Here is a 26,199-nt window from a genome sequence, read left to right as displayed (position 1 = left end):
ACACAATTTGCCAAGTGGAAACAGCATCGCAACAGCTGGCGAAAAGCTTATCGGCACACACTCGATAGCAATGGACGGAGTAAAATCTCAATAATGTATAAACAAATGTCTCCTCATATTCTCAGAGGAATATATCCAAGTATGTCCTCGTCTGAGTCTAGCGATAAAGCATTTCAAAGCTCTGCTGGATTTGAAGAAGTCACAATTAAGAGTACTGGTAGATAAGGGGAAAGGCTGTAAAGGTGGACGAACAAAGTTTTTTTACTTGAAAAGTAGGCAAGTGAGAGTAAGGCGAAACACACGTTACGATTCGTTTATGATTCTCTAATGGAATAACAACTTGGATCGTCCACAGTCGAATGGATGATCGAAGACGCTCCGAAACTACTGGCCACCAATAGCCTGTTCGCGAGTATCAAACTTTATCTGTGTATGCGTCCACTTCGTAGAATACAGGTTGTATACTAACGTGTAGCAACTTATGTTGAGATTTTTACCCATTTCAGTTGTACAACATACGCTACTCTGTCGTGATTCGAGACGAGAAGCTGCAACATTTCCGCGCTGGTCACATGCATTGTAATTGTGGTCAAGCAGAAGGTCGTACATGCGCCTACACAAACACCAAGTTCTTTTAGCACAGTTCCCACCTAGTAGCATATATGTTAGCAACCCATGTCAACAAGCTTGCGCCACTCATGGACATTTATAAATATTTTGGCAGCTCTAGGTTATAAGGCCATAATTATAGAAGCCAAGCTAAACATTTTGAACACATCTGAATAATCATAGTGCATATTCAGTTCTTCTAAATGGATAATGTTAATACAACCCCAGTACTCAGCCTAGAGGAAAACTACATCTCTTCCAAACCCAGAATTCTATTCATGCTCCGACCGTATACGCGTAGCAGTTACGTTTCGAAATTCGCAAGCGTACTATTGTGCCTCGTTGCGGCCCCATAGAGGCACTGAAAGATTTACCTTTTGAAGAATCGTGAGCTCCTTGTAATTTCGATCAGTGAGTCCACACTCAGAAGCAAGATTGACGATGACCAGTACCATTCCTTTATATTTTGACATGGATACGTTGTTTCCTGTTACACACAATATTGCTCTACATTTACGAATCGTTATAAACGATCGTTGCTCTTTTTTCAGGCGCACAATAGCCTCTCTTCTGAATTCTCCTGAATGGCCAACTTATGTTGCAAGACCATTATCTTTTTCACAACAACCTAACTGCCGGCAAATACATAGCTCTACACGATGTTATACATGAACCAGTGGTTTAGCGAGATTGCTGCGCGTAAAACTCAAAGCATTTATTTATCTGTCCTATTAAAGGTGCCTTGTTATTTTTGACAACCACATTGTCGTAACTTACCATCGATGTCTTTTACGGTGAAGTCGTATACGGTCCCAGTTGGGGAGTCGTAACCTAGGCTATATCCGATCAAAAGCGTACCCAGCAGTGAGGAAACCAACAGGATCATAGCTATTCTTGGCGAAGGTCGCAGTTGTCTAAGCATTAAAAACATTTTTTGTTTACCTGTCCATCTCCATAGAACGTGTTAAGCTGTTCACAGTGTTCTTTGCCATTGTACACTTAATTATTATCAGCTCAGTAACACTAAGTAGTAAGGTACATATCAACAGACATAGAATTATTATATACACTTTTCGACATTTAGAACTCTATTGCGCGCTTTTTTCAGGTTTTATATACAGTGCACCGGTTAATGCAGACAATATGGACATATTCTGCACATCGCTGTTGCATAGCCAGATTTGAATTCGCTAGATTATTTGCATAGTACCTTATTGAGCAAGAGCCGACCCGCGTAAGAAGACGTTCGCAGAATGGCAAAAGGGAACATTTGAAATAGGTTGAAGGTGTAATAAACATGGCTGCCAAGCGATTTGTTGAAATATCAATTTTTGTTCACATACTACTATTTTAAAAAGAACTTTCATATATATATATATATATGTACTGAAAAACATCACCACTGTAGATATGTAGGAGAAAGCGTGTAACCCTTACGCATTACGAATTAGTTTATCATATGCTCTAATCTTTGCTATTTATATGACGGATGGTAATTCTGATTTAGCTAAAGAGACGATCATAAATTAGTTAACATGAAATGTTCTGGCTATATATGTTAGTCGATACGTATAGGGTATGTGAACTATATCAGGTAGTGACCGAATTATCGTTCAGAGACGGGTAAGCAATCACGTCCTAAATAACAAGCCCAAATTTTCTTTTTCGAGTTAGTAATACCAGTAGGGTTGGTCAAAGGTATCCAAACCAATTAATCTTGTGAGTGTGCGAATTACCGGCCTTGGCAGCTTTCCTTTTTTAAAATAGATCTGAATCGACCTCCTATGCAAATTTTTCAAAGGAATGTGTATCAAATATACGATTCGAGTTCGTATCTTTATTAAGATAACTCACTGTATATTAACTTACATAAAATAATCGTTCGATCGCACCCTACCTCTGATCTGTTCACATCGACTAATCCACGTCACCACTATCCTGAACGCAGCGCAGTAAATAGATGTCACGCTCTATTTCCCGGCATCAAATATTTTTTTCTTCTTGATATTCCAGGCGTATTCTGGCGGCGTTTACCGACAGGCCAGCGAGCTTTTGACAATGTTCGAATGTCACACTGATCTCTCACAAGAAAGGGCGCCGGATATTACTGGGAAAGGGCATCACGGGGGGCGAAAGACAGTGACCAAATAGAGTGAACACTCTTGATGTCTGGGGTTGCAGCACGACAGAGATTGGGCATTTAAGCTGCTATATTGGATTTTACTGGAAGTGGCGAATATAAGAAGTAAGGAGAAGAAATCAATAGCTGGAGGCTCGTATACACCGGGCATGCGGAGTTATCTTGGAAGGAATCTATAGACGAAGGGAAGAACTATTCGAGAAGGCGAACAATCAGGCCAAATGGACAGAGTTTATTTAAGGATCGAAAACAAAAAGTACAATGTTAACTGATACTGAAGGCTCTCGAAAATTTCTTGATGAATATTCATATACCTAGAAGCTCAGTACGTAATACAAAAACGTGTTGCGAAAGAGAGTTCTGCTCAATGAAAGATGGTCAAAATATTGTACGTAAATTACACCTAAATAAAGATTCGTGTAAAGGCGGAGGTTTGAGACAAGGTCTAAGTAGACCGGTGATTTAACAATCGATCTATTATGTGCGCAGTAGAGAGAACTTCGTAACGATAACAGACACTTCACATGGCAGGGACAAGAGAACCAGTTTTCGCGTTTCACCGCATCCCGCTAGTTTTGCTACTGATCATCTGCAACATTTCTATTTTCGTAAATCGAATTATCCAATGTTAATATAATACTTGTGAAACTATTGAAATTTATCAAATGCGTAAATAGATGATCTATTGAAGATGTTTTGAGAGAAAGCGGTGATTTATTATAAACTGGAAGGGGTGATTAGACTTTTGTGCTTTAATCATTGGTTCCTTTTTCGGGTTTAAATTGGGGCAAGTGACCTATTAGTTAGCACACAACATCTACATGGTATCTGAAAAAAATGTCGTGTGGATAATATATATACAGTATTGGAGTATAGAACTAAGTATGTGCCAAAAAAATATGGTACGGCCCACACCTACATGTTCAGCACAAAAGGTAGCACTATATATCACTGAAAGTTATCTTTTTCAATAGCCGACAGGAGGCTTTGCGCTGCTGCCTCCCCCCCCCCCCCCCACACACAAAACCTGTTTCCAGTGGTTTCTCGAATCTGAAAGATTAAATTTTACCCATTATTGACGAAAATATGCGTATCGAGAATATTTATCCGAGATGTCTATAAGGGAGCTTATTACGAATGGCTAACTAAGAAAGAGCCTGTCATGACAATAAAACCTAGGTTACATCGTGTGCCTTTAAATCTAGTTACTCACAGTTAGATCATATAGCATAGAGTTTTATTTACTTTACACAAAAGTTATTTTTATTAATGCCTATACTTGCGATGAAGAACTACACTCAATTACTACAACTAAATATATAGTATTTAGTTGTAGTAATTGAGTTTTAATTTAATATATATATATATATATATAACACAATAAATATTTTGATAGAAGTAAAGCAAAATGAACAAACCGGTTCAGAGCTTAAGCTTCAAATTTATCATAACTTTTATCATAAACGTTTTATTCATATTTTTCCTCGCGTTTTGGAAAACAAGAAAGCAATTTATGTATTGCTCCACACTTTATTTAACCCTCTGCTGCTCCACATCCGGAGCTCGAAAGTGGATGTCCTATTGGTGGATGTTTGTCCTTCTAACGTATTGTCAAAGAGGACACAAAAAATCTATTTGCGCTATCGGCTGTGTCGTTGGACTACTGTGCGTAACCTATGATTGAACTTCGTGCATGACACTGATCTACTACATTAGGCCATTACTTAAATAAACACAAATCACTTTTATCAATTATTGTATGAATCTGATTTCTTGGCCTGGCGGCAGAATGCTTTTATTTCTGCTCCTCTTCATATAACACATACAACTGCAGAAAGGACAGTGTTTAAGTCCGCAACCCGGCCGCTCTCCCTGTGTGTTATAAGCCTGCTATCGCTGGGCCTCCCGACCCACAATCGGTCGATCCCGATGAGACCCTCTCAACACAGGTCAGTATAACCCATAATAATCAGCACCTATTCAACACATAGTTTATTTACTTTATTTAACTTTTAGACTGTTTTCGTATTTTTATTATTAATGTTATCATTCGTAATATTATTTCTTAGAACTATTTGACAGCTATGTACATACTTGATCTTCTTTGGGATTGTTCATTACGGTGTTGTCTTTCAGAGGTCGTTCGGCTTGATAGTTCACAAAGGAAATTCGCGCGATTTTTTCATGGTAATTAAATGATGAATCGAGTAAGCTGATATTCTCAACAGGTGTTTGCACATCCTCTTCTAGATTCATTTCATCACCGTCACTTATTTATAATAATAATAATAATAATGATGATGATTATTATTATTATTTTATTATATTACTATATGATCGCTGCTGCTATAAACAACTGAAACGCACCTATGAGTATCGCACATTCTACGTGCCTATTCACACGACAAACCTCATGCCTTCTCACTTCGAATAGTGTTTGTGAAAAAAAAAGCGCTTTTGTCTACTTGTTTGATCAAACGTAAACGCCAAACTCGTTAGGACAAGCAGGCGGTCTTGAAATTTCGTAGTTCTTGGTGGTATACTACAGCCGTACAATTAAAGGCTAAAAGGGAAAATAATTTATCAGTTAGAAATTCCAAGAGTTCTCGGTTTCTGCCTGGTTGCCTCCCCACAGGCCTCGTGTATAAGAAGCCCCATGTCATTCTGGCATTAATTGGCAGTTTTACTGTTATATTGATAACGAAGAACTAAACGCGCGATATCATGTTCATTACAGCATTATCATTATCATTATTGAGTTCGAATAGACGTTTTCTACAGTGATAAGTCAGCTTAACGTCAGACATGTTCGTAGGCGTTGACAGCCCCGAAGCTCAACCGCTAATTAGGATCAATCGCTGACCGTCTTACATCATTCTCGAAAGATTCTCACTTCACTTCTACGAAAACCGTGTATAGGAAATGATAGCCAACAGCTTCTGGATGCTCTCGAGGCATGTGCTAGACGAGACGTGTGCTTTTCGAATTTAGGGTTCACGGTGCTACTTGTTCAGGCATGGTAAGGAAAAAGGATCTTCTACACATGGAATGGCGGTTACGCTTCTTCCCTGAGAACTTGCTTATTTTTCTAACATGGCAATGGGTTCAAAGCAACTGATGTTCAGTTCCTCAAAAATGTTTTCACGGCGTGAGACGGTAGTAGTAGTAGTAATATCATTCAAATGCTTTCCCTCCCATGTGCTTTTCTTTCATTTCACTTGGAACTACTTCGTAGTTATTTATCTTTCTGCTAAACGTTTAGATGATATATTATTAACAGGCTCGCAAATATAAAGACATTCGCCTGTAACGAAATCACCTGGATAGATGATGTCGCGTCATCATCTAATGCTAACGCCCGCCAAATTGGCTCGATATCCTCTACTGTACTATGGGCAAAAAGGCTCTACCCTTTTTGCCGGTTCGGAAGGGTCTACATTCCTTCAACTAGGCTAATGCTATTCAAAACGGCAGAATTTGTTGCATTTCTGTACAGTGATCGTGCGGGGAAAGTAATGGAGCAACTTTGGAAGCTGCAGCGAATGTCGTCGAAAAGCACTCAATGATAAGCGACACTCTTTCTCGGTAGATCTTAAATGTATGTGTGCTTTTATGTGAATCATTTCCGTTAAAAATTGCAAAAAAACCATCCGCTGTATCACTAAATTTCAATCCGATCTCATACTCGGCGCCTTACAATAGGCAACGGTTCGATTTCGCCTACCGAAATACAATTGCTGGAGCGGAACATTCAAGCTAACGTCCCGTTGAGCTTTCGAGCAGTCTTCAAATTTTACGTAATACAGCCCTTAGCGGCTACTAATCTAATTACTACTCTTCTACATATGGTGTAGAGCTACAAGCGATCCCGGTATGAGACCGCAAGCTGACGACTAGACTCTGCAAAGGGAAAAGGTAAAAAAACAAATTAAGTGGAAAACGATTACGGCGGTCTCTGGCATGTCATTGGTTGAGCACTAGGTCCACCTAAAAGTAGAACGTTCTTCTGCTAATAGAGTAACAAAACTGCGCAACCGTTCGAGAGTCTCCTCCATGACACGATGTTCTTCATTAAGTATCTGGGTCCGGGTGCGTTCCTCGAGCAGTCGTTGCTGGGTCTGAAGAAAGCAAAATATAAAACAGAATGAGATGAGCAGCGCAATTTTCGTTTGAAATAACATTTGCATTTATTAGAGAAATGCCTACAATGATTATAATATGCAGGCAACACTGTCAAATATACAGTCAATAACGTAATTTGCCAACAATCGGAAACGATTTTAATCGGTGGGCGCGAGGCCTAGAAATAAGATGGCTCTTAAATCTCCCGCTCGAGACTGCACAAATTGTCTTACAAAACGTGGGACAGTTTGCAGAGTCTTTGCCATGTGGACTCTGACGTTGTCGTGGACAAGGGTGACTTTACCTCATTTATCGTGTTTCTCTGTTGGAGGCACTCGTTTACTCAATTTGTATATCACAGGGTCATATATAGACCCTTCTTGACTGCTTCGATCATTTTAAGCAGTTCCAATTGTGTGAAACGATTTAATCGTACTGAGTAAAGATAACATTTGTTTTTTTCGAAATTAATAATTGCCTTAACTTTGGCTTAGGCGTATCTCTCAAAGCTCTTATTTAGTTTTTCGGTGTCACATTAACATGAAGACGTTTCTTACCACTTGTAGCAATGCTTCGCAAAAATCTGGCATTGTGGTTGTGCGTTTCCTGCTTAAGGGTAAAGCGAAAGCCGCGTTTTTCTATGCGCTCCACCTAATTGTTTGGCGCATATCCAAGCTCTGTATTTGTTATGAAATTCCAGAAATTTAACGTGTCTAATAGTAGTCAAACAATCGCTGTTTAGCTTCCCTTTTATCTTTATATGAATTATTTGCCATCGAACGACCTCGGACGATCGACCGCGAGGCGTGGGGCATCCTCCACTTTTAAAATGCCATTACTGAGCTTTGCAAACCACTTCCGAGCAGTCATCTTAGACATGGAATCCACATCGTACACTACACATACCTTTTGCTGCTTGGACAGCCTTTCGACCAAGAAAGGTGAAATAGAGTAGGCATCGAAAACGACCTTTTTAGTTCATTTCTGAAGCCTAAACTCGGTGTTAAATTTACTCTGAATACACAATAAAGCTGCAACAAAAAAGCCCTTTTGAATCGTACATTGAAGAGAACAAACAGAACGAAGCCAGTTGTAGCCAAGGACATTCTAATAGATGTACCGATTTTCTAAGATGTTTACCAATTTGATACATGAACAGTGAATGAAATCGAATCTACAAAAGATAAATTCTAGATAACATAGGAACGCGAGCCCGCCTCAGCGATTCTAAGCCATACCAATAACTGCACCGTCGCGCAATGTCCGTCATTACTGTGGAAGACAAAACGTATTTGGAGTACACTTCCCCCTTATTTTATAATACCCACCTGTTCGTGTTTTTTGAGCAATTCTTCTCGTTCGCTTTTGAGCTTCTCCGCCCGTTGCTCGAGCTCCTCCTTGAATTCCAACTAAATAATAAAGCACACGTGAGATGTAGATGTGAGAATCACTGGATCGCCTACAAATAATCCTCATCAATCGTTTTCTAGTTTTTCGATAGATTCAGCATGTTCAATTGAAGTGATTTGGACTTCGTAAATGTTTACAGATTTCCAGATAAGAGCATCAGTTAAGATCCCGTATAATAATAATAATCTATTTATTTTTGGCCTATTTACCTTCGACTTTCCGTCCGGTATAACAAGCTTTTTTTTCCTTCGGAGACTCTCGAGCCTTCGACGTTCCTCCATTGCAGCCGCGGAAAACTGTGGATTGGCTGTTTTTCGACGACGCCGCTCCTTTCGGCGCTCCAACAATTCGCGATGTCTTAAGCAAGAGATACAAACACGACCTTAACAGTTTGTTTTTCCGCCTACCTTGCAGACATTAAGAACCGTTCTAACTTAAACTAGATGCAGAAATGAATTATACTGAAGTAATTCCGTCATGAATCATCCGTAGCAGAGTTTTGATTCGTCGTCAACCCAGGAAATACCAGATACGTCAGACATTAGTAAATAAACTACGCAATGAAATCTGATTGATTACGAGTTCCATCTGGCTAATTTAATTACTTGTAAGGATAGGGCAATTTTTAATTTAGTAGCTTACTTGTCACGTGTACAGAGTCCGATGTTTGCGAGAAACCAGGCTTGCTGCTTATGCGTCCTAGCAACTTTTTCAAACATAGCACCTGCACACCTTGGCGGGCTCGCATCATCGGCATCGAACGTTCGAGAAGAAATCTCACACTGGACAGACAACAACGATGGCGAAGCCACAGAAAGCGCTCGCCTACTTGGTGCATCGTCTTCTAAATGTTTAGCCGAAGGCTGCGCTGCCACCTGCGTAAACAAAGGAAACATTTCAGAAAGGAACATTTTCATTGTACGAATGAAAAACGTTTAATTGACGCATCAATCCTCGGAACATTTTTCCAATCACTGACGTCGTTCGTACTTTATCTATATTATTTAGCTCACAATCAATTTGAGATAACTGCACGCCTTAAATTTTAAAGGGTGTAAACGTGCACATACAGTACGGATCATGTCATTCGGCACAACATAGTGTGTACTATACCATAAAAACGACAAACCTTTTGCACAGTGACCGGCGTTGGCACAGAGACAATCTTGCAATTGTTTAACTGTAATGTGTTATTATTATTAATACTATTGTTATTATTGATTCCCCCGTTGAGAGCGTTGCTCAGCGTCGTGTTCAGGTTCGCTAGGCTGGTCAGGTTATTTAGCGGCAGTCCATTTAAATTATTGAGAACCACTGTCCCATTGACAGGAAGACCGTTTACGGTTCCACCAACGCCGATGCCATTGACAACTCCGGTGATGCCGTTCAGGCCGTTTCGGTTACTGACAGCGTTCAGATGTGGTTGAACCGTAACAATGTTGAACTGGCCTGCCTGACTGGGGGGCACCTTGATAATAAACAGTGCCGGTTTAGCGGCCGATGGCAACTTGAGACCAGTAGGTGTGGCAACGATACCTGAAGTGTGCAGGTATTGTTATTACTACCATTACTGAACTATTCGTTAATTTTAATCCGGTATATGTATTAGATGCTAAACTTTTATTCAATACGCATAATCGTGCGGACATCCTGTAAATACTAGTTACTTTTGTTACAATCAACAGTTAAAAAACTCTTCAAAATTTCATTTGAAATTAGCTTAAGCGGCAAGATATTAGCAAAGTATTACCGTAGCTATACCAAACGTCTATGTAAACTTTGGTGTTAGGCGATAAAATCATTTGAATCACTGCAGTAGCCGTTGTTGAAACATACTGCCGTTACGGCATCGTAACATAACATTATTGCGCCTGTCATGAACCTGTTACATAGTTAAATCCGCTATTTATTACAATGACTTGTGCTTCATAAACGGATGTGAAATGAGGACCCTTCAACTGTCGTGAGACTTCTGTTTTGTTTAGACATACTTATTTTCCGACATCAGGGAGTTATGCTCTTGACATGTCGGGATGACCTTCAGCTAAATCGACGGTGAGCGTATTCTCTGTTACTAATGGTTAAAAGAGGTCCTCCGCGTAGATGCTAATAGAAAATGCCCTTTGCGTACCGTTTGTTGTGGCTTGCTGCTGATGGACGAGGACGTTGGAGTTAATAACAGGAAGCGAAACTGGTTTCGTTGTGGCATCTTGTTTAATAGTGGTCCCAGCGGAAAGGGGGGTTAGAGCCGTGGCAACGCTCGCGGTCGGCGTAGCCGAGCTATCCGACTGAGCTCCGCTGGTATTGATTTTACTACTAAACTTGATTTGGCTGGAGTCTTTTTGACTATCTGGTTCAGGAGCGTTTTTTCTTTTTTTAATAACCACCCTGTCGGCAACAAGTTGAAAGTCATCTTTGGCGGCCTGCGGAGTTTCTTTTGATACCGAAACTGTCGACTGAGCAATGAGCTGCTGAAAGAACGGCCACAAAAATAGATAAAGATGTTAATCATACATACTTTTTACCAAAGTGGTAAGCGTTGATTGAAATAATTGATTGACCTTCTATTCCAACGGAACGGCTCGACTTCAGACCTTGCGTGGTCTACGGGTTCACGGAGCCTCCATTGCGCTAAACGTATCGTGCCAATGGCGTCACTATGATGTATTATTAAAAACGCGTTATGTTACCGTAATAATAATCGTTCCGAGTTTGGTATGCCTTCAATGTTCACAGCCATTGCGTCAAAGAACTATTTCACATTACATTACATTACGACATCCACGATTCGAAAAGCTGTATGTAAAAAATATTATAAGAAACCGTCCACGTCACCTTAGTGGCGAAGAAGTTCCGTTCGCGGCAGTGACCGATCTGGCTTACTCATTGCCAAATAAATAGTGCCATTTTCTAAACTACAGGACTGAAAATGTCTACTAATTTCTGCGAAGGTCATACCTTTTGAGCAAGGGACTTTGGAAGCGGAATATCTCCATTTACATGTGAGGGAACCTTCATGCTATCCCGGTACACCTCGGACACCTGTAGATTCAGATAAAATGTTCCGTGTTTAGTGTGAGATCTCGATGAGGAATTGGGTTACGATCCTGCAGCACAATGCTACCGAAATCGCTTGGAGATCTACATAGGATCTGTGTTACCCGTGTGTTACGCCGCAGGCTGCTCTGGCGTACGATGATATAAGAACAAATATTCTTCATATCGCCAATCTATGGAAAAATAATAGCTGGCAACAGCTCTTCACGCTACCGCTACTATAAGCTGTCAAAGTTTTACGCATTACATAACAAAATGTATTAGGTAAAGAAGGTAAGGTACTTACATATTTGAGCTGGTAGGCCTTGTTGATGATCTCCTGTTGTATTCGTGATGCCGCTCTAAGTTTCGAGTCTGCAGCAGAAGATCTAGAGACAGTAACATGCACAACGGCAAACCTCGTCAGCTATAAGATATATTTGCTGCGGTACGTCTTAAGATTTAACAGTAATTTGCGTAAGCGCAAATATAATAAATAAGCAAAAATAGGAGTCTATAAATCGAGTTGGAACTATGAAATACCGCAAAGCCATTCCATATAATCGCACAAAATTGAAGTTCTTTTCTGAAAACTACTATTATGATTTTGAAAAGTAATAATTTATATAACAGTATGTGGTTTTCCAACGTGTTTACCCAAGCTGTTCGGCTGTCTCAATAAGCCGATGGTGCTCGCGTATGAGAGATCTCAGCTGCCGCTCGACAGTCTGAAAATACAGGATAACATTATACTAAGACTATTTTACTTGTACGACACTAAAATAGACGATTTCTTACGAGCTATCCTACACATAGGGAATTACACTGTGGCAGCCCTTCCACTTGGGGCATTGTACGATTTCACAAAATTGATTTATAGCCAACAACATAGTAAGATAGAAAATCGCCTCCACATCTTGAAGCACATAACAAGTAGCATGCGCTAATCCACTAAATTAAAAATATTGAATAACAAGTAAAATCCCGCAGATAGAAAACGTCAACCAGATTAGATCAGCCGGATTTAATATTGCTATATCACGATCTGTTAACTAGGAAATCGCTACCGACTTCGAGCTACCTACTTTCAACGAAGCTATACGAAAAATCAATCCAATATGGAGCCTGACGCAACCAGAGATTCGAATTAGTCGCAAAGCGCAATGTTTTTACAAATTAACTTTTGCTTGAATGTTCGTCCGCGATAACGCTAAAAAGTGTAGAAAAAGACGACTCCGAACGCTTGTCGCACTAACTCGAAAAATTTGGGTTGACCGGGTCCAAAGTAACCGGTTGTTATCGTATAATTTGGTCGAACTGCTTCGTAGTGATTCTCTCGAATACAATATAGACGCACTCTATTATACTTACCATAATAGAACACATTTTCCTCCTGGTTAGCTTTGCTATCTTTCTATGAAGCCATAGTTTTGTTATCATTTAACCGTTCGCTCAAGTTGGTTCGCTCAACATTTACGGCAACTGATCCGACCTAGCAATTACCAATGTTAACATACCAGCCAACAGCCCAGGAAGTTTAGCCATTTCCATCTGAACGCACTCAAATAGGGCACGCAATAGCCCAAGAGCATACCGCTGATAAACTTTACAACACCACTAATTAGATAGCAGTAGCTAGACGAAAAACGTGGCTGAAAGAGGCGCACAATTGAAAAAAGCACAAATTCACGTCAGGTTGCAGTCCACTTCATAAGAAACACGACCAGCATCGGCTATAAATCACAGACTGCCAAACTTCGTAGGCTGGCGGTGCTGCTGCTGCTGTCGTCTTCCACGTTGTAGAGCACTTATTTTATGGGAATTTTTGGCCATCATCACCTGACCTGCGGTAGCAAAGTTGGCAACGGTTTTTTGCGTGCGCGGTTCGTCAGGTAACGAAGAGAGCATGATTATCGCTTGAGCAGAAACAACTGATTTAACCTTCACGATGTATCCAGCAGCAGCTAATGGTCAGTCCAGGTAATCAAACGTAGTGGAGCATTTTTCTCAGAGAAGCCGCGCATAGCGAAAACAGCCGCGTCACCAAAAATAAAATCACCATTTTGCTACAGTAGCACACAGTCGTTATGTGTGAAGGAGTAAACGTCGTCGTCATTGGGCTTTAGACTGGCCTTGTACAACTGAGAGCCTGAGGAGGTGTTCGAACCCGTATCTAATCTTGGCAACGAGTACCTAGCATCTTCTTCGTACGCCCCGTCGAGAATAATAGTTTCTTCCTCGCAAATCGGAAGGTCTGCCTGCCAACCTTTGCTGCACCGCTGCATAGACAAACTGACACCACACCGAGGAGTTGGCTCTACGAAGAAGAAGACACCCACCCGTTGCCGACCCACCGATGCACGCGGCGTTTTACAGAGAGAAACGAACCACTAGCGGTGCTCCTACCAAGTAAAACTGAAGTCATGATGGAGGCTGAGGACTGGAGGAAAGGGGAAATTGTGTAGGAGTTGAGTTCGCTTGAGTTTTTGGCGAAGATTCTATGTATGTGCGTGTCGCTGCGGGTTGGGGGAAGGCGGAGGGCTCTTTGTGACGTTGTGCGTTTCTCTATATGTTAGTGTGAGTACGTGTCCGTTGGCTTGTGCGCGGGATGATCGAGTTCTCCGAGTGAGCGATCTCAACTAACTCCTCAAAACATAAACAACAATCGAAATAATGGCTGGTGGCCAAGCTCCCAACTTGTTCTGAAATATGAGGCCCGGATTCATAGCCGTCCGGCGATAAGCTGTCGGCAATAGTAGTCTCACGAAATATCAACATAGAGACATCACTCAACGAGGACTTAACATAATATGAAACCGAAAACATACAACGGGTTGGGTAGTAGCCTCGAAAGACAAGGAAAATTACGATACGAACGAATACGACGAGCCTGCTCAAGCTCGTATTTGTTAGAAATAACAAGATTTTTGATTGAAGAAGACTCTGACGTTTCGGCAAACTTTTAAACTATTTGTAACGTCAAGTGCTTTCATGTCGCTTTCCCGAAGAGTTAATTACCGCTGCTTTCGCTGCCTCTGCTGTGGTCCGACGGAGCTGCGTGAAGTGTTGTTTAGAGAACGTACCTCAGTGTCACATCGCTCGGCTGCGCCAAAAAGAAGACGGGCGCTTTAATTAGCAGCGCGCCGAAGGGGAAATACGGCAAAGCAATGGGGCTAGTAGAAATATGGGAATCATCATCGGAGGACGGGCAACGAGGAGAAGAGGAGCGCGCGCAAGCTGTTTTCCGAATAGCTGCGAACGTTGAACGCCGTCCCGAAGCTCCCAACCCCCCTCACCGGCCGCCAGAGCTCCTGTCCTGTTTCTCTCTATGCAAACCAACAACTACATTTCATAATGCACCTGCACTACAGCACTCTCATTGAACGTCTTGCAGCTCCTACGGTATAATGCTGCTACGGTAGCGATAAAACGCAGCATAAAGTTGGGCCTTAATTTTTTGTTCACATGTGCTGACTGCTTCGTTACTTCGTTGGCAAGAAGGGTTGAAAAAGGCGTACAGAGACCGAAGCGCAGCGTAAAGCAGTACAGCCATTTGGCGGCAGCGGCGGCAACGACTACGACGGCGGCAGCAGCAGGCGCAGCGCTACACCCACTACTCCGCGTGCCGATCTCCAGCTTCCCGAAGCCCTTTCGCTCCAATGTGAGGAGCAGCAGCAGCAGCAGCTTCGAGTGGACCCCGACGGTAGCGGCACTAACAGCAGCGGCTCTAACTCTGCTCGAACAACTAATGCCCTCCAACTCAAAACTCTCTAACTTTTCCCCCGCTGCGTTCATTTGTTGGCCCATTGTTATATCTTCGAATGGCACCGCCACCATCGTGCCCTCCTCCTTCGCGGCAGCGGCAGCAATACCAGCGGCCGGCAACAGAAGGCCAGCGTGCGGACAGGCCGACACCGGGCTTCTGTTTTGCACCGTGGAACGCTTTCTCTTAGTAGTCGCTGGCGATCTACTGGACTTCGTTCGTACGTGTGTTTGGCGTATATGGCCTGGCTTCGGTTTATCTATGTGTGCGTGTGTGCTTAGCAGCACGCTTTCAGCACCTTCCCGAAATGAGCTAGCTAGTTAGATTAGCAGAAGCTACACGGCAGATAAGCCTCCGACCGTGTCTGGGGTTACGTGTCTGGCTAAACACACACACACCAGTCACCGGCGCCGCTCGCAATTTGATTGCGATTAAATAAAAAGGGCGAAGAGACTGGCGCACACAGAACATAGCACGGACGGAGGGTGAGAGTGCGTTAATATATCTTTACGTGCTAACACAGCACAACCTGCTACACAGCCCTGCTACTTGTGGTCCTGCTGTTACTGCTACTGCTGTTGCTGCTGCTGCTACTACTGCTGCTACTGCTGCTGCTGCTGCTGCTCCTGCTGCAAGCAATCAACTGAGGTGAACAACAGAGGGAGGAGAAACAAAAAACTGAGACGAAGAAGCCGTCACAGAAAACGATATGCCACTTATAACTGAGCTCAAAAGGGACATGGGAACTCCAGACACCTGCTGTCGAAGAGACAATCGAACGTTGTTTTCATCACATACACATACGCGCACCCACGCACAGATCTCACACGGATTTAGGCAGGCCTTCTAGTTGCTATTGTCAATATGATTACTATTAATATGATATTGGTATTAATTCCAGTAATACTAGTCTATTGCAAGAAGAGTTTTCCATAATATGCTGTCGAAAACGGGACCAGCCGGGCAACCTATGGCGGATGCAGTTGCCAGCCTCAAAGCTGAGGCGAGTACACAATCACAGGTGTACCAAACAACATGACGGAACCCAAAAAAATCTACTTGAACTCGGCGTCCATTCGCGCAGTTGACATCCGTTCGATCTATATCGCCCCGTTTACTAGACACAAGTTGCTGTTAATGCTGCTTCTGAAGTTAGCCTGTCGGGCGAATGTCTGAACGTCGCACCACAGAACAGCCAAATGTTAGATTTATTTTATGCCGCCCGACTTGTGGTCCGACGAATCAGTCAATGTGTATACCTTCCTTCTGTAGTTAAACAGCGTCCGATTTAAACAGAAACTATTACAAATGGCGCTGAAACCTCGACCAAGCTAGCTAGCGAAAGAAAAACCATTATTTTCGACTAAATAATCTGTAGGTTAGCCTTTCGCATCCGCTCCGAAATTAACAAACCCATAGTTGATCACAAGCACAGACAAAGTGCTAGATGAACACGGTACATGTAATTACATTCCCACAGCGCCGTTTAACTGAGTTGTCTTAGGGAGGAATCATCATGACGAAAAATTACTTACCAACATCTCGGGCGATGCACACAGTAGGCGGCACTCCATTGCGGTTCGTGTAAAAAACGACTGCTATTACTATTGATATTAATCGTCGACAATGAACAAGAACTCCGTTAATAGTGATGAGCGATAGGTTCACGCAGTACTCAGCTGAAATGGTTGGAGCAAGACACGCTGAGACAGTCGTGATTGAAAGATACTGCGGCCACCGCGGTTACTGCTCAACTGTTTTTGGTCAATTAGGTGTCAAGCAAGTTGTTGTCACCCCCTAAGTCATCACTTTCTTTTCATGTACTTGGAGGTAGTACGCTTGTCTAATACGCGTACCTCAATGACGATTCACATTGACTAGACAAACGATAGGGCAAATTCGTCAACAACATTCGCTATCAGTATCGCTCATTATCCGACAGAGTAACACGTACAGAGGTAGTTTCAGGTGGACCATACGCGGTCTTGCAGCAGAGAGTTTCTTCCTCGTAGTCTCCGTTTTGGTTTAAGAGCGACTACCATAATTGTTGTTAGTACTCCAGCTGAGTTAGGAAACAAGTTAACCAGTTTCTCTATCGCCTTGACGAGAGTTCGTCAGCTCTCCGGCGGCATCTTGTGGCATGGTAAATTTCACATATTCACCTCACAGTAGTTTTATCAGCTCATTTTCTGCCGCTGGACAAACTCACTTGACCAAGTAGTAAAAGATGAGTGGACACGAAAATACGAGTTTTGTTGTTTGTTCGTGCTGGGTTGCTGCTGCTGCTGCTGCTGCTGCTGCTGCTGCTGCTGCTGCTGCTGCTGCTGCTACCGAGCTTTCAGCACACTCCACCACTACCAGCCGCACTGCTGCTACGACGGCTGACTACTGATCACACATACGCACGATCACACACACGCACGCACACACACACACACACAAACACATAGACACTGCAACTAGCGCACCGCCGTCCCTGCCGCCGCAGCTGCACCATACGCACTCTACGGGAGCAACTGAGACGAGGTACAGCGCTGCCCAGGCAGACACGAACCAACAACACCCAGACACACACACAAAGCCATCATAGGACCAGCAGCACTGGTAGCGACACCAACAGGCGCTCTCTCTGAGCGTGTACGACAGCGCGGCCACAAACTCTAATGGCTTTCACATTGAACAAAATCGCTGCTACCTAGCGTCGCTGTAGAACGAGGCAGACCACAGAAAACGATGACAACAACCCAGAAACTGAGGAGTATAGAACTTTGTTCGCTTTATTCTCTAGCCGTAGTTTTGTGCTTTGGTAAGTAACGTCAGCACTGTAGTATTCTTGGCTTCACGCTGAATTTAACAGTTAAATGTCTTTTTCTGTATCCGTTCGTCCGACAGTTCGACCTGCGTCTCTGTCCGCGTGTGGGGTTGTGTATATCTGTCCCCCCCTCTCCCCCTCCCTCTCTTTCCTTCTTCGATCTCTCTGAATTCCAGTGGTCTGGCTCATGCGGGACGGTGTGCCATAAAAGCCGTCTAGCGCGCTTGGTCCTGACCGTCTCTTCGCTTGCCTCACTGCATCCGTACTTGCGCACTTTGACGTCTCCTAATGCGCATTTTCTAACATACCAGAACGGCAAAGCAGTAGACACCGACAAGTTCACTCTATTATAACTACGAGGCAGACACACACATAGATACGCGCGTAATACTGCAATTTCAAATCTTCCGTGGAATCCAATACCAGTATAGGGCTAGGTCGGCTGCGCTACTAGACGCCGTGTCCTAATCCTAAACCTGCCTGTACCTCCACTCTTCGAGCGTTCTTTATGTGTCAGCCTGGCAGGCTGTTTGTGCATAGCAGAACTGCACTCGCTTGGACTCTGCGCTGTCAGACAGCTGCCGTAATTGTCTATAGGGATATGGATGCATTCGTCTAGCACGCCTCTCTCCCAGCTGGTCCGACACCGTCTTCTGACTGTGGGTCTTTGCTAGGTACCTAGTGTGTACGCCTATGTGACCGTCTATCTAACTCCCTGCCTAGACGCGTGCGTGTGCAGATGTGATTGCTAACGCCTGACCCAATGTCATCCTTCTCGGCAAACGTGATCTATTTCGGCTTTGCCTGGAAGTTCTGTGTGGAAGTTACGTGTGAGTTTGCTCTGTGTGTGTATGTGGGCGTGTGTGCGAGTGTGTGTGTATGCATGTGGGTGTGTGTGTGTGTGTGTGTGTGTGTGTGTGTGTGTTTATGGCTATAAAGGTAGCAATCTAGCAAAACACCATACAAGTTTATCTAGACAAAGCTGAATTGTAGTTAGTTCGTATAGGCGAATGTTCTGTACGACTGTGTGGGCTCTTTACTGTACTGTAACTTCCCCTATTGGTCCACTCGCGCTGCAGTATAGTTCACGTACAAAGTGATTTAACAGCGTGGATGTGTGATTTAGAACTATGATGAATCTAATTCTCTTCGTGCGGGTGTACGGTAGTGTTTTGAAGTGCCGAAAAATGAGGTGTACTCTCACCCACAGGCAACACACTCACGTTGGTACACAATCAAACGCATTAAACCAAGACCGTCATTAGTTCGACGTCTGACTGCACAACTATACGCTACCAGCTCAGGCCTATTGTAGCCTGTCGCGGCTGTAGCGGCCCTGGTCGACGAGAGAGCGACAAGATGTATTTCGCCAACGAACCAGAAGAGGGCGCCAGCAGTGTCTATCTCGGCAAGATACAGCACTCTACCATAACGAAAAAGATACAATGCAATTTGGAAATGACAAGCGCAGTTTTATAACAGAATGTCTTATTAATCATAGATCTACTGAGATTCCTGCCAGTGACACATAATACACAACCTGTGTAAATAAATAAAGTTATTTTTATATATCTATTGAGAAACTAGGTACAACATTGACGAAATAAGGCAGAGAAGCGTTGAACTACATGTTTCAGTTGTTACTGCCGCCTTTAAAGAGGCTTGCAATGCGCTCTGTTAGTGGGAGGATGTTATGCGGATGGCTCTAGGTTTATTAGAATTTATTAGAGAATCGAACAGATTCTCGTTAGCAACCTATCAAAGTTATCCGACAGTTATTCGTTACACAGCTGATATCAAGAGCGAGCCAAAGTAAGCGGAATCAATAGATTGTCGCACAAGTTAGCATCGTCTGGGTAATGTAATATATACATATGTTTTAAGGCGGAAACCACGATGGCAATGTTCAGTTATCTAATAAGATGTATGCGCTCCTCTAAAGAAGGCCGGTGCAACTATGCGTTCATTTGATGACTCCAGCTGATTTAGAACAGTTCGTTCGAAGCCATGCAGCCATCTATTGTAGAACCAGCTGATTGACAGGGTTGTAGCGTGGGGAATAGAAGTGGTTTTCCGACTGATCATTTAGAAGGGAAATGCTGCACGGCCATCAACGCCCATTAGAGTTACTGTAGTGGCCTTTGTTTATTTTAGTACATGGTGGTACATGCAGCCGTGACATGTTAAAAGAGCGTAGCATTATAACCTAAGAGAGTATGACGCTAAAAAATTATGAAGGTGGTATGACTAACATACGATGTGCTCCAGCGTTAGGTCCCATGATCACTGATTGAAGAGGTAAGAAAAAAAACTCGAAACAAATTTGAAAATGTCTCAAATCGGTAGTCTAAATTAGAGCGAACAAGGAAAGTATATTTTTTCCATGTTCGAAAAAATCATTAGTACAACGCGATTGCTCCTATAAGTAACATATATGACTGCCCTACAAAAACTTCTCTTCGTCTCAGATTTGCAATTGCGAATGGTTCACGCAGAAAAGTGAAAATGCCCCATCTCTGATAGCTAAAGGAAATGTCCCAAATGTGTGCGGACGCCCTCGGTTGCGCAAACAAAGCTACATTATACGGAACTGTCAATAGTTCGTATGCACTAGATGGAGAAGATTGCTTACAGATATTAAACATTTGCATTTTGCTGCCTCCTGACAGTTTGCGAAGCATCCATAGTTCAAGTTGTTTTTTTTTGTCTTAAGCCAGTTCATTTGTTTCAAAAATGTGGGATGCATTTAACCTAGAAGACATCAGGGATCTCGCATATTTTTCCAGTTTACGATGTATCTAGCCGCTCAAGATGTGCACCATGTTAGTAAAAGTATTTAGCCCTATGAGAGACTAGCTAAATATTGAAGACAATTATGCTAATCTTCGAAACAACATTTTTCTTTAATTTTTATAGAAATACATATTAAGGTAGTGACGTATGTTTGAAATTTGAAGGAAGGGAATTTTCAAAAACTTCCTATAAAAGTCACTATATGTGGTTTAAAACCCGACGGGTGCCTGATTTTTTTTCAGAAAAACTTTAATGTTATTTGAGATGCACCCAAAAATCTTAAAACTTTAATTAATTTCTCAGAAGGTTGTTTAACATACTAAACACTACTTAGGACGCCTCCATACGAATTCCCTGTTTTTGTGTTGTGATTGATTATATTAAGATTATTTGAAATGCTTGATGACAGATTCGTCTTTTTTTTCATGTTTTCATTGCTTTATAATCTCATTTTTGTATAATCATCACTGTCACCGTCTCTAACCGTTCATCATCCAAAATGTGTGGTATTTCTTAGCAGAAAAGAAAGACTGATTTGTAAATCATGTTCGCTTCAACGTTCACGCCCGAATCGCAGAAGTTCATATTGCAGCTTAATCTCGACCAGAAAGCTGTTAAGGAGATGCTTCGATGTAAGTAGATACATATGTTCTAGGTAGATGCTGATAGGTGAAATTATTTATGAAGGATTTTTTAAGTTTTCACTAATAGTAGATTGTCGAAAAAGTGTTTATCGTTCCTGAGCAAAAATAGGCGCGAAAAAAATCTTGATATTGTTAAGCTAGATACGCGCTACTTTGATGAATGGCCTTCTACCGTTTTTCTGCTAATACCATAATCCTCATCACTGCAAAGCTTACAAGTTTTCTATGCGATAAAATATTCTTGCACTTTATATTGAAATTAAATTTCTACCATACAGTGAGTTCAGTAGAGAATGAAACAGATGGTAGTTTGATGATCCAGGTTTTAGACCACATGGCAAATACATTAAAGTTTTCCATCCAAGTTCTCTCAATGTTTGCCGGGAAGGTAAAGATGTATGTGGTTCGGCATTGTCATAGTGGATGACAACGACACCTTTTCTGTCTACTAGTTCCTGTCGATTTTTTTCGATGGTTTGTTGTAGTTTTCTTAGTTGCAGAAAATAAAAGTTCGAATCGATCGTTTTGCTAGACGGCAGTGATTCATGATACACGACAAAGTATATAGAATGACCTTCTTTGGCGTCAACCTGGACTTTGCCATAAATTCTAAAGCATATTCTTTTATTTTTTTTTATTTGCACATACTTATCGTAGGTGTCCCACTTTTTATTTTCTGTAATCTACCGTTTTAGAAATGGCTCGATTTTACTATGCTTCTATAGCGTTTCGCAGATGGATTGATCATAAAATAGATTACTTTACGTTAATTCGTGTAGCACTCAGGTATCAAGCTTCTTTCAGCTAGATTTTTTCAAATGTTTTAAAAGAGTTTGGTGGTGAATGTTTGCGATATCGTGGCTACTCACGTGCCAGTCCTGCTTAATTTCCCTCAACTTTTTTTCAGAATTGACGAACTCTATCAAGAGCATCTTGTGCATCGAAATTTTCAGGACGAAAACGACAGAACCATCTCTGGGCCATTTTTTTCGATAAGGCGTCATATAAAGCGCAATTTTTTTACGGTACTGGACAGCATCTGTGCTGTCATCGTTAGAAAATCGTGAAATATAATGCATTTTCTTGCAAAAATTTTACTGATCTTCAAGGCGCTCTATTTTAGATCTGAATACAAATGTCCAAACAACTTTAGCCCACCTTCTATTGCCGAATTGCAGCTTTCCAATGGCAACACGCTGATCCGACAGACTCACCTTATTTGAGCTATGTTACTTTGAAGCCATTAAACCAGAAAAACGGTCAATACCTTTATAACAACTCGACTGACCGACAGATTTAACTATTTTAGATAAAAACAAAATGGCTGATTATATCGTATAATTTTATTGACAACAAAAATTACTCCTAAACCCTCTACGACAAATAAGTAACCGTGCTTTTACTTTGGGGAGAAATATCTCGTACAGAATGTTGACTAATACTTTTATTTCTGTTACTTTTGGTTTCATTAGCTCTTCCTTACGCCCATTTGCGATCTGTATCGTTACCATTAGAGCTTCGTGGAAAAGCGAGTTATTACGCCGAAATGGTCGAAATCGCCCGACATCAATCGTGTCCACACTACGGTCGATATACTTACCCAAGTGAGTGCCATAACCGTTTTGGATTGAAAAACACAGATTTGAAGTAATTGATTTCTCTTATTGTAAACTATTATAATCGGCATCATTATCTATAGTGACGTTAAATTTTACAACTAATAGGTAGACTGATCCAGTTAGAAGCATATATTACATAAAATATCACAATAACGCATTACCGGCCTTGTCTTCACAGTAGACCCTGTAGTACCCTTATATACAGTGATATACAGGGCTCTATGAGATAACTGATATCCAAGAGACTACCCTAAAATATAACTTAAATATACAGGTTTAGAATCCGCAGTGATTTCTGCTGTAAAACAGCTGACTTGATTCATCTCAAAGATCTCTTGCCCATTTTCACGAGACCGACGGTTATCGCATTCTGTCTGCTCGAGCGTTGTTTATAGGAGAGACTGCATTACATTTATCCGTTGTAACTCTTTCCTTGTCATTTTTTCATAGGCAACACGTCTAACGAGTGCAATATAGAAATCAGTGCCTGCGTTCGTTTGGAGAATCCGGAAGAATTTTACGAGGCAAACGGGCTGAGCCTTACCCAGGGTACGGAGAAAATCGTTCTCATAGCCATCAAACAACTGTCTACTAAAATGCGACACGCAAATGTGTGAGACATTCTTTTTTCTTCACATCCTAGAAAATAGCTAGCCATGACGCTGCAATACAATTTCCGTTGCGATTTACATGAAAAGGGCAACGGCATGAGTCGATCCTTATTTGAATAGCGAATCGTTTGTTTCCAATGCATCTGTTTGTTTGCTTCGTTGAGAAAATAGCTTTCCTATTCGTGTCCAAATACGGAGCTTTGAAGCTGACTTTCTTGCTTCAGGATTGTTATGCTAAGCGTTATATAAGCACACATATCTGACTTGTTTCAGGTGATGGAAGTATGCTCGACAGAGCTCTTGAATTGGAAGCATCGCTAAGCGAAGCAACAGTCAAGTGTGATATCACCTTACACTCTGTTCAGGGTAAGCTGCCATTATATGCTTTCAACTTGATTTTTGTATGTAAGAGCTTACTTTTACGTGTTTTACCTAAGTCACATCAAAGAAACAAAACTAATTTACGTTTTGAACACATTCGCTATCAATTACATCTACATATCTTTTACATAATTAAACACCAATCGTGTCGCTAAATGTGGTAAAAACTGGCATTTTTTTCAATATGTATCAGATTGAAATAGACCAGAGGTTCCGCCAGCTACACATTAATATTACATTCATCATATATTGTGCCATTCTAAGTAGCTTTTTAATGAAATGTGAGAAATCTCAGTCTAAATTAATTATGGTGATATATGTGAGACGAGTTTTTGTACATCTGTTCATGCGACTACTGCTATCGCATATTACTCATGTCGTAATTGTATAAAATGCGTTGCAGCTATGAACTCCTTTTATGCAGACTATAAGAATGGACTGCTCGATATATCATTTCGACAAGCAATACTAGGAAATCCACCTGACCAACAAAACAGGGTTTGTACCAGCACATGCATCTCTTTTTGCAGTGTCACCATTGACTATACAGAGAACGTGTTAGATCACCCTACCTGAAAAGGTTTTAGATTTTGCATACTAATAGGCCGATAAGCAAATGCTTTATTTGCTAGAATCAGTTGCTACCGATAATGTCGTACTGCAGACACGTAGTTTTGTCATGAAATAAACTAGAGTAATAAAAGGATTACTTTTATAATCGCGCATTTCAGGAAGCGGGTCAGCCGCGTTACTCTGTCAAAGTTGGTCTCAATGATCGAATATTCGCTGCAGAAAAGGACCGACTTATGGCTTTAGAAAAAACAGCAGCTGAAAGGAAGCAGAGTGGACATTAAATCTATGAATCATTTATCAATCTTCAAATATTTGTATGGTCGCGTGTTTAGTTTAGTGAAATATATATGTACATAGCGCATGATGCTCCGTTTCATGTTGGAAAGGAATGCATGCTCCACTACAACTTCTACACATTAATTGTACGGTAGCCTAGATTTCCAGGCAAAAGTAAGGTTCCGAGTTAGGTATGATTTTTCACACACAAATAACCTGTGGAGAACAATCGAAAGCTTGCGGAATATATGTAATGACAACCGTTAGAAATAAAAAAACACAAAACTGACAAAAAGTAAATTCTAGAATTCTTTAAGTGATGCCCTGTGGACGCCGAGTGTAAACGTATTTCCAGATCCTGATTGACAAATTGGTCGGAAATAAGCAAAAACATCAACGAGAATTTTTTTTACAATAAGTGAACTAAAAGATCTCAGTTTATAGTATACTTCTCATTTTTGGAAAGTTTATAGTATAGTTTTCATTATTGGAAATAACCTCAGATGCTTATCTCTAATGTACAATTTGGTTTTGTTGACTATGAAGCAAAGCTAAAAGTAACGATTGGATCTCGTATTAAATCAGGACATAGATCTAATGTTAAGTTGATGAATATAAAAGAAAAGTCCGATACACTTGCATGAACTTATTTTTCTAGACCTAGATATCATTGAGTCGCACTAAACTTATTGGCAATTTGAGTTGTAAGATTTATTATAATGGAAATATATGTATCATGGAGAACTCAAGAATTATTGCCTGTCCCTTTGTAGGAAAACGTATGGGAATGACTTTTTAACTTATAAAGAAAATAAAACATAACGTTTACATTAATTTATTTTTTCAATCGATAATCTTCATAATCATATCTAATATTTTCGAGATTTCTATTACACTTCAAAAATTTGCAACACCATATAATATTACATATACAACAATATTCTGCAAAAATATACATGTAATAATAATATATATTAAAAAAATGCATAATGTACCGTATAATTATAAGAATTTCATGAGAATAATGGTAGTATCTAATAATAGTAATAATCATAGTTGTTACAATGGTAATATTTAGGGTACAATGATTGTTAGGTTCTAATATAAGGTCTAAGGCAATAATGAAAATTTTTAATATCCAGATTAGTATAACATTACCATTATTAGTGGTATGGTAACCATATTGTAAATTATCTTAGTGTTTTCTCTTAGAATCTACGTGGATTTGGTTCAAGCCTTTTTAGTATTACTCTGAACTGTACCAGTGTTTGAGCCAGCGACCCATGTTAAAACACCACTGCCTGAGTTCAAATTGTTTACTGCACTGAATTGGGTACTAAGGCTGACAGGCCTTACGCGAACAAGCGCTATAATTACGCGAGAAGTGAGCTAGCTTTCGATTTATAATGC

The 26,199-nt window shown here is 41.2% G+C and overlaps 3 protein-coding genes across 13 annotated transcripts in view; 1 reads left to right on the top strand and 2 right to left on the bottom strand.

Annotated features, from left to right (window-relative positions):
* Nucleotides 1–2,682, bottom strand: part of LOC111273754 (glutathione peroxidase) — a 6,230-nt gene extending 3,548 nt beyond the window's left edge. The window contains exons 1-3 of the mRNA XM_022855676.2: nucleotides 2,507–2,682; nucleotides 1,387–1,523; nucleotides 984–1,096 (exon numbers count right to left, since the gene is read on the bottom strand). Of these exons, the coding sequence (XP_022711411.1) occupies nucleotides 984–1,096; nucleotides 1,387–1,495 (222 nt within the window). The 5' untranslated portion in view covers nucleotides 1,496–1,523; nucleotides 2,507–2,682. The remainder of the gene's footprint in view (nucleotides 1–983; nucleotides 1,097–1,386; nucleotides 1,524–2,506) is intronic.
* Nucleotides 2,683–4,728: 2,046 nt separating this feature from the next.
* LOC111273751 (uncharacterized) lies at nucleotides 4,729–17,551 on the bottom strand. 3 transcript variants are annotated; one of them, XM_022855666.2, is made up of 10 exons: nucleotides 16,616–17,551; nucleotides 11,975–12,045; nucleotides 11,625–11,706; nucleotides 11,240–11,323; nucleotides 10,413–10,752; nucleotides 9,411–9,817; nucleotides 8,924–9,156; nucleotides 8,491–8,638; nucleotides 8,200–8,280; nucleotides 4,729–6,867 (listed from the first exon to the last, which is right to left on the bottom strand). In XM_022855666.2, exons 1-10 carry the CDS (start codon nucleotides 16,652–16,654, stop codon nucleotides 6,727–6,729), a joined length of 1,626 nt encoding a protein of 541 aa, XP_022711401.1. In that variant the 5' UTR covers nucleotides 16,655–17,551; the 3' UTR covers nucleotides 4,729–6,726. The 3 variants fall into 3 exon arrangements, with proteins under 3 accessions (XP_022711401.1, XP_022711399.1, XP_022711400.1); XM_022855664.2 differs by lacking the exon at nucleotides 16,616–17,551 and adding an exon at nucleotides 12,689–13,295; XM_022855665.2 differs by lacking the exon at nucleotides 16,616–17,551 and adding an exon at nucleotides 12,689–13,295 and having other exon boundaries at nucleotides 10,413–10,749.
* Nucleotides 15,371–25,623, top strand: LOC111273755 (uncharacterized). Of its 9 annotated transcripts, none has more exons than XM_022855682.2 (7): nucleotides 15,371–15,917; nucleotides 21,206–21,317; nucleotides 22,802–22,933; nucleotides 23,399–23,497; nucleotides 23,833–23,925; nucleotides 24,344–24,438; nucleotides 24,672–25,623. In XM_022855682.2, exons 2-7 carry the CDS (start codon nucleotides 21,230–21,232, stop codon nucleotides 24,792–24,794), a joined length of 630 nt encoding a protein of 209 aa, XP_022711417.1. In that variant the 5' UTR covers nucleotides 15,371–15,917; nucleotides 21,206–21,229; the 3' UTR covers nucleotides 24,795–25,623. The 9 variants fall into 9 exon arrangements, with proteins under 9 accessions (XP_022711417.1, XP_022711415.1, XP_022711414.1 ...); XM_022855680.2 differs by lacking the exon at nucleotides 15,371–15,917 and adding an exon at nucleotides 17,777–17,886 and having other exon boundaries at nucleotides 21,203–21,317; XM_022855679.1 differs by lacking the exon at nucleotides 15,371–15,917 and adding an exon at nucleotides 17,790–17,886.
* The last annotated feature ends 576 nt before the right edge of the window (nucleotides 25,624–26,199 follow it).

The sequence above is a fragment of the Varroa jacobsoni genome, unplaced genomic scaffold (assembly GCF_002532875.2).
Source record: "Varroa jacobsoni isolate VJ856 unplaced genomic scaffold, vjacob_1.0 scaffold_222, whole genome shotgun sequence".
NCBI classification, from domain to species: domain Eukaryota; kingdom Metazoa; phylum Arthropoda; class Arachnida; order Mesostigmata; family Varroidae; genus Varroa; species Varroa jacobsoni.
Note: the sequence above shows the minus strand (reverse complement) of the source record. Positions and strands in the feature narration are given on the sequence as shown.

Bases quoted from the DNA above. Each gene is read 5' to 3' on its own strand.
- LOC111273751 (XM_022855664.2), bottom strand. From the start codon at position 12,757: ATGATAACAAAACTATGGCTTCATAGAAAGATAGCAAAGCTAACCAGG. The intron at 11,324-11,624 runs GTAAGTACCTTA...CTGAATCTACAG, and splicing joins AGGCCTACCAGCTCAAATAT to GTGTCCGAGGTGTACCGGGA. The intron at 9,157-9,410 runs GTTTGTCGTTTT...TTGTTTACGCAG, and splicing joins CGCCGGTCACTGTGCAAAAG to GTGGCAGCGCAGCCTTCGGC.
- LOC111273755 (XM_022855682.2), top strand. From the start codon at position 21,230: ATGTTCGCTTCAACGTTCACGCCCGAATCGCAGAAGTTCATATTGCAG. The intron at 23,498-23,832 runs GTACGGAGAAAA...GACTTGTTTCAG, and splicing joins CGGGCTGAGCCTTACCCAGG to GTGATGGAAGTATGCTCGAC. The intron at 23,926-24,343 runs GTAAGCTGCCAT...AATGCGTTGCAG, and splicing joins CACCTTACACTCTGTTCAGG to CTATGAACTCCTTTTATGCA.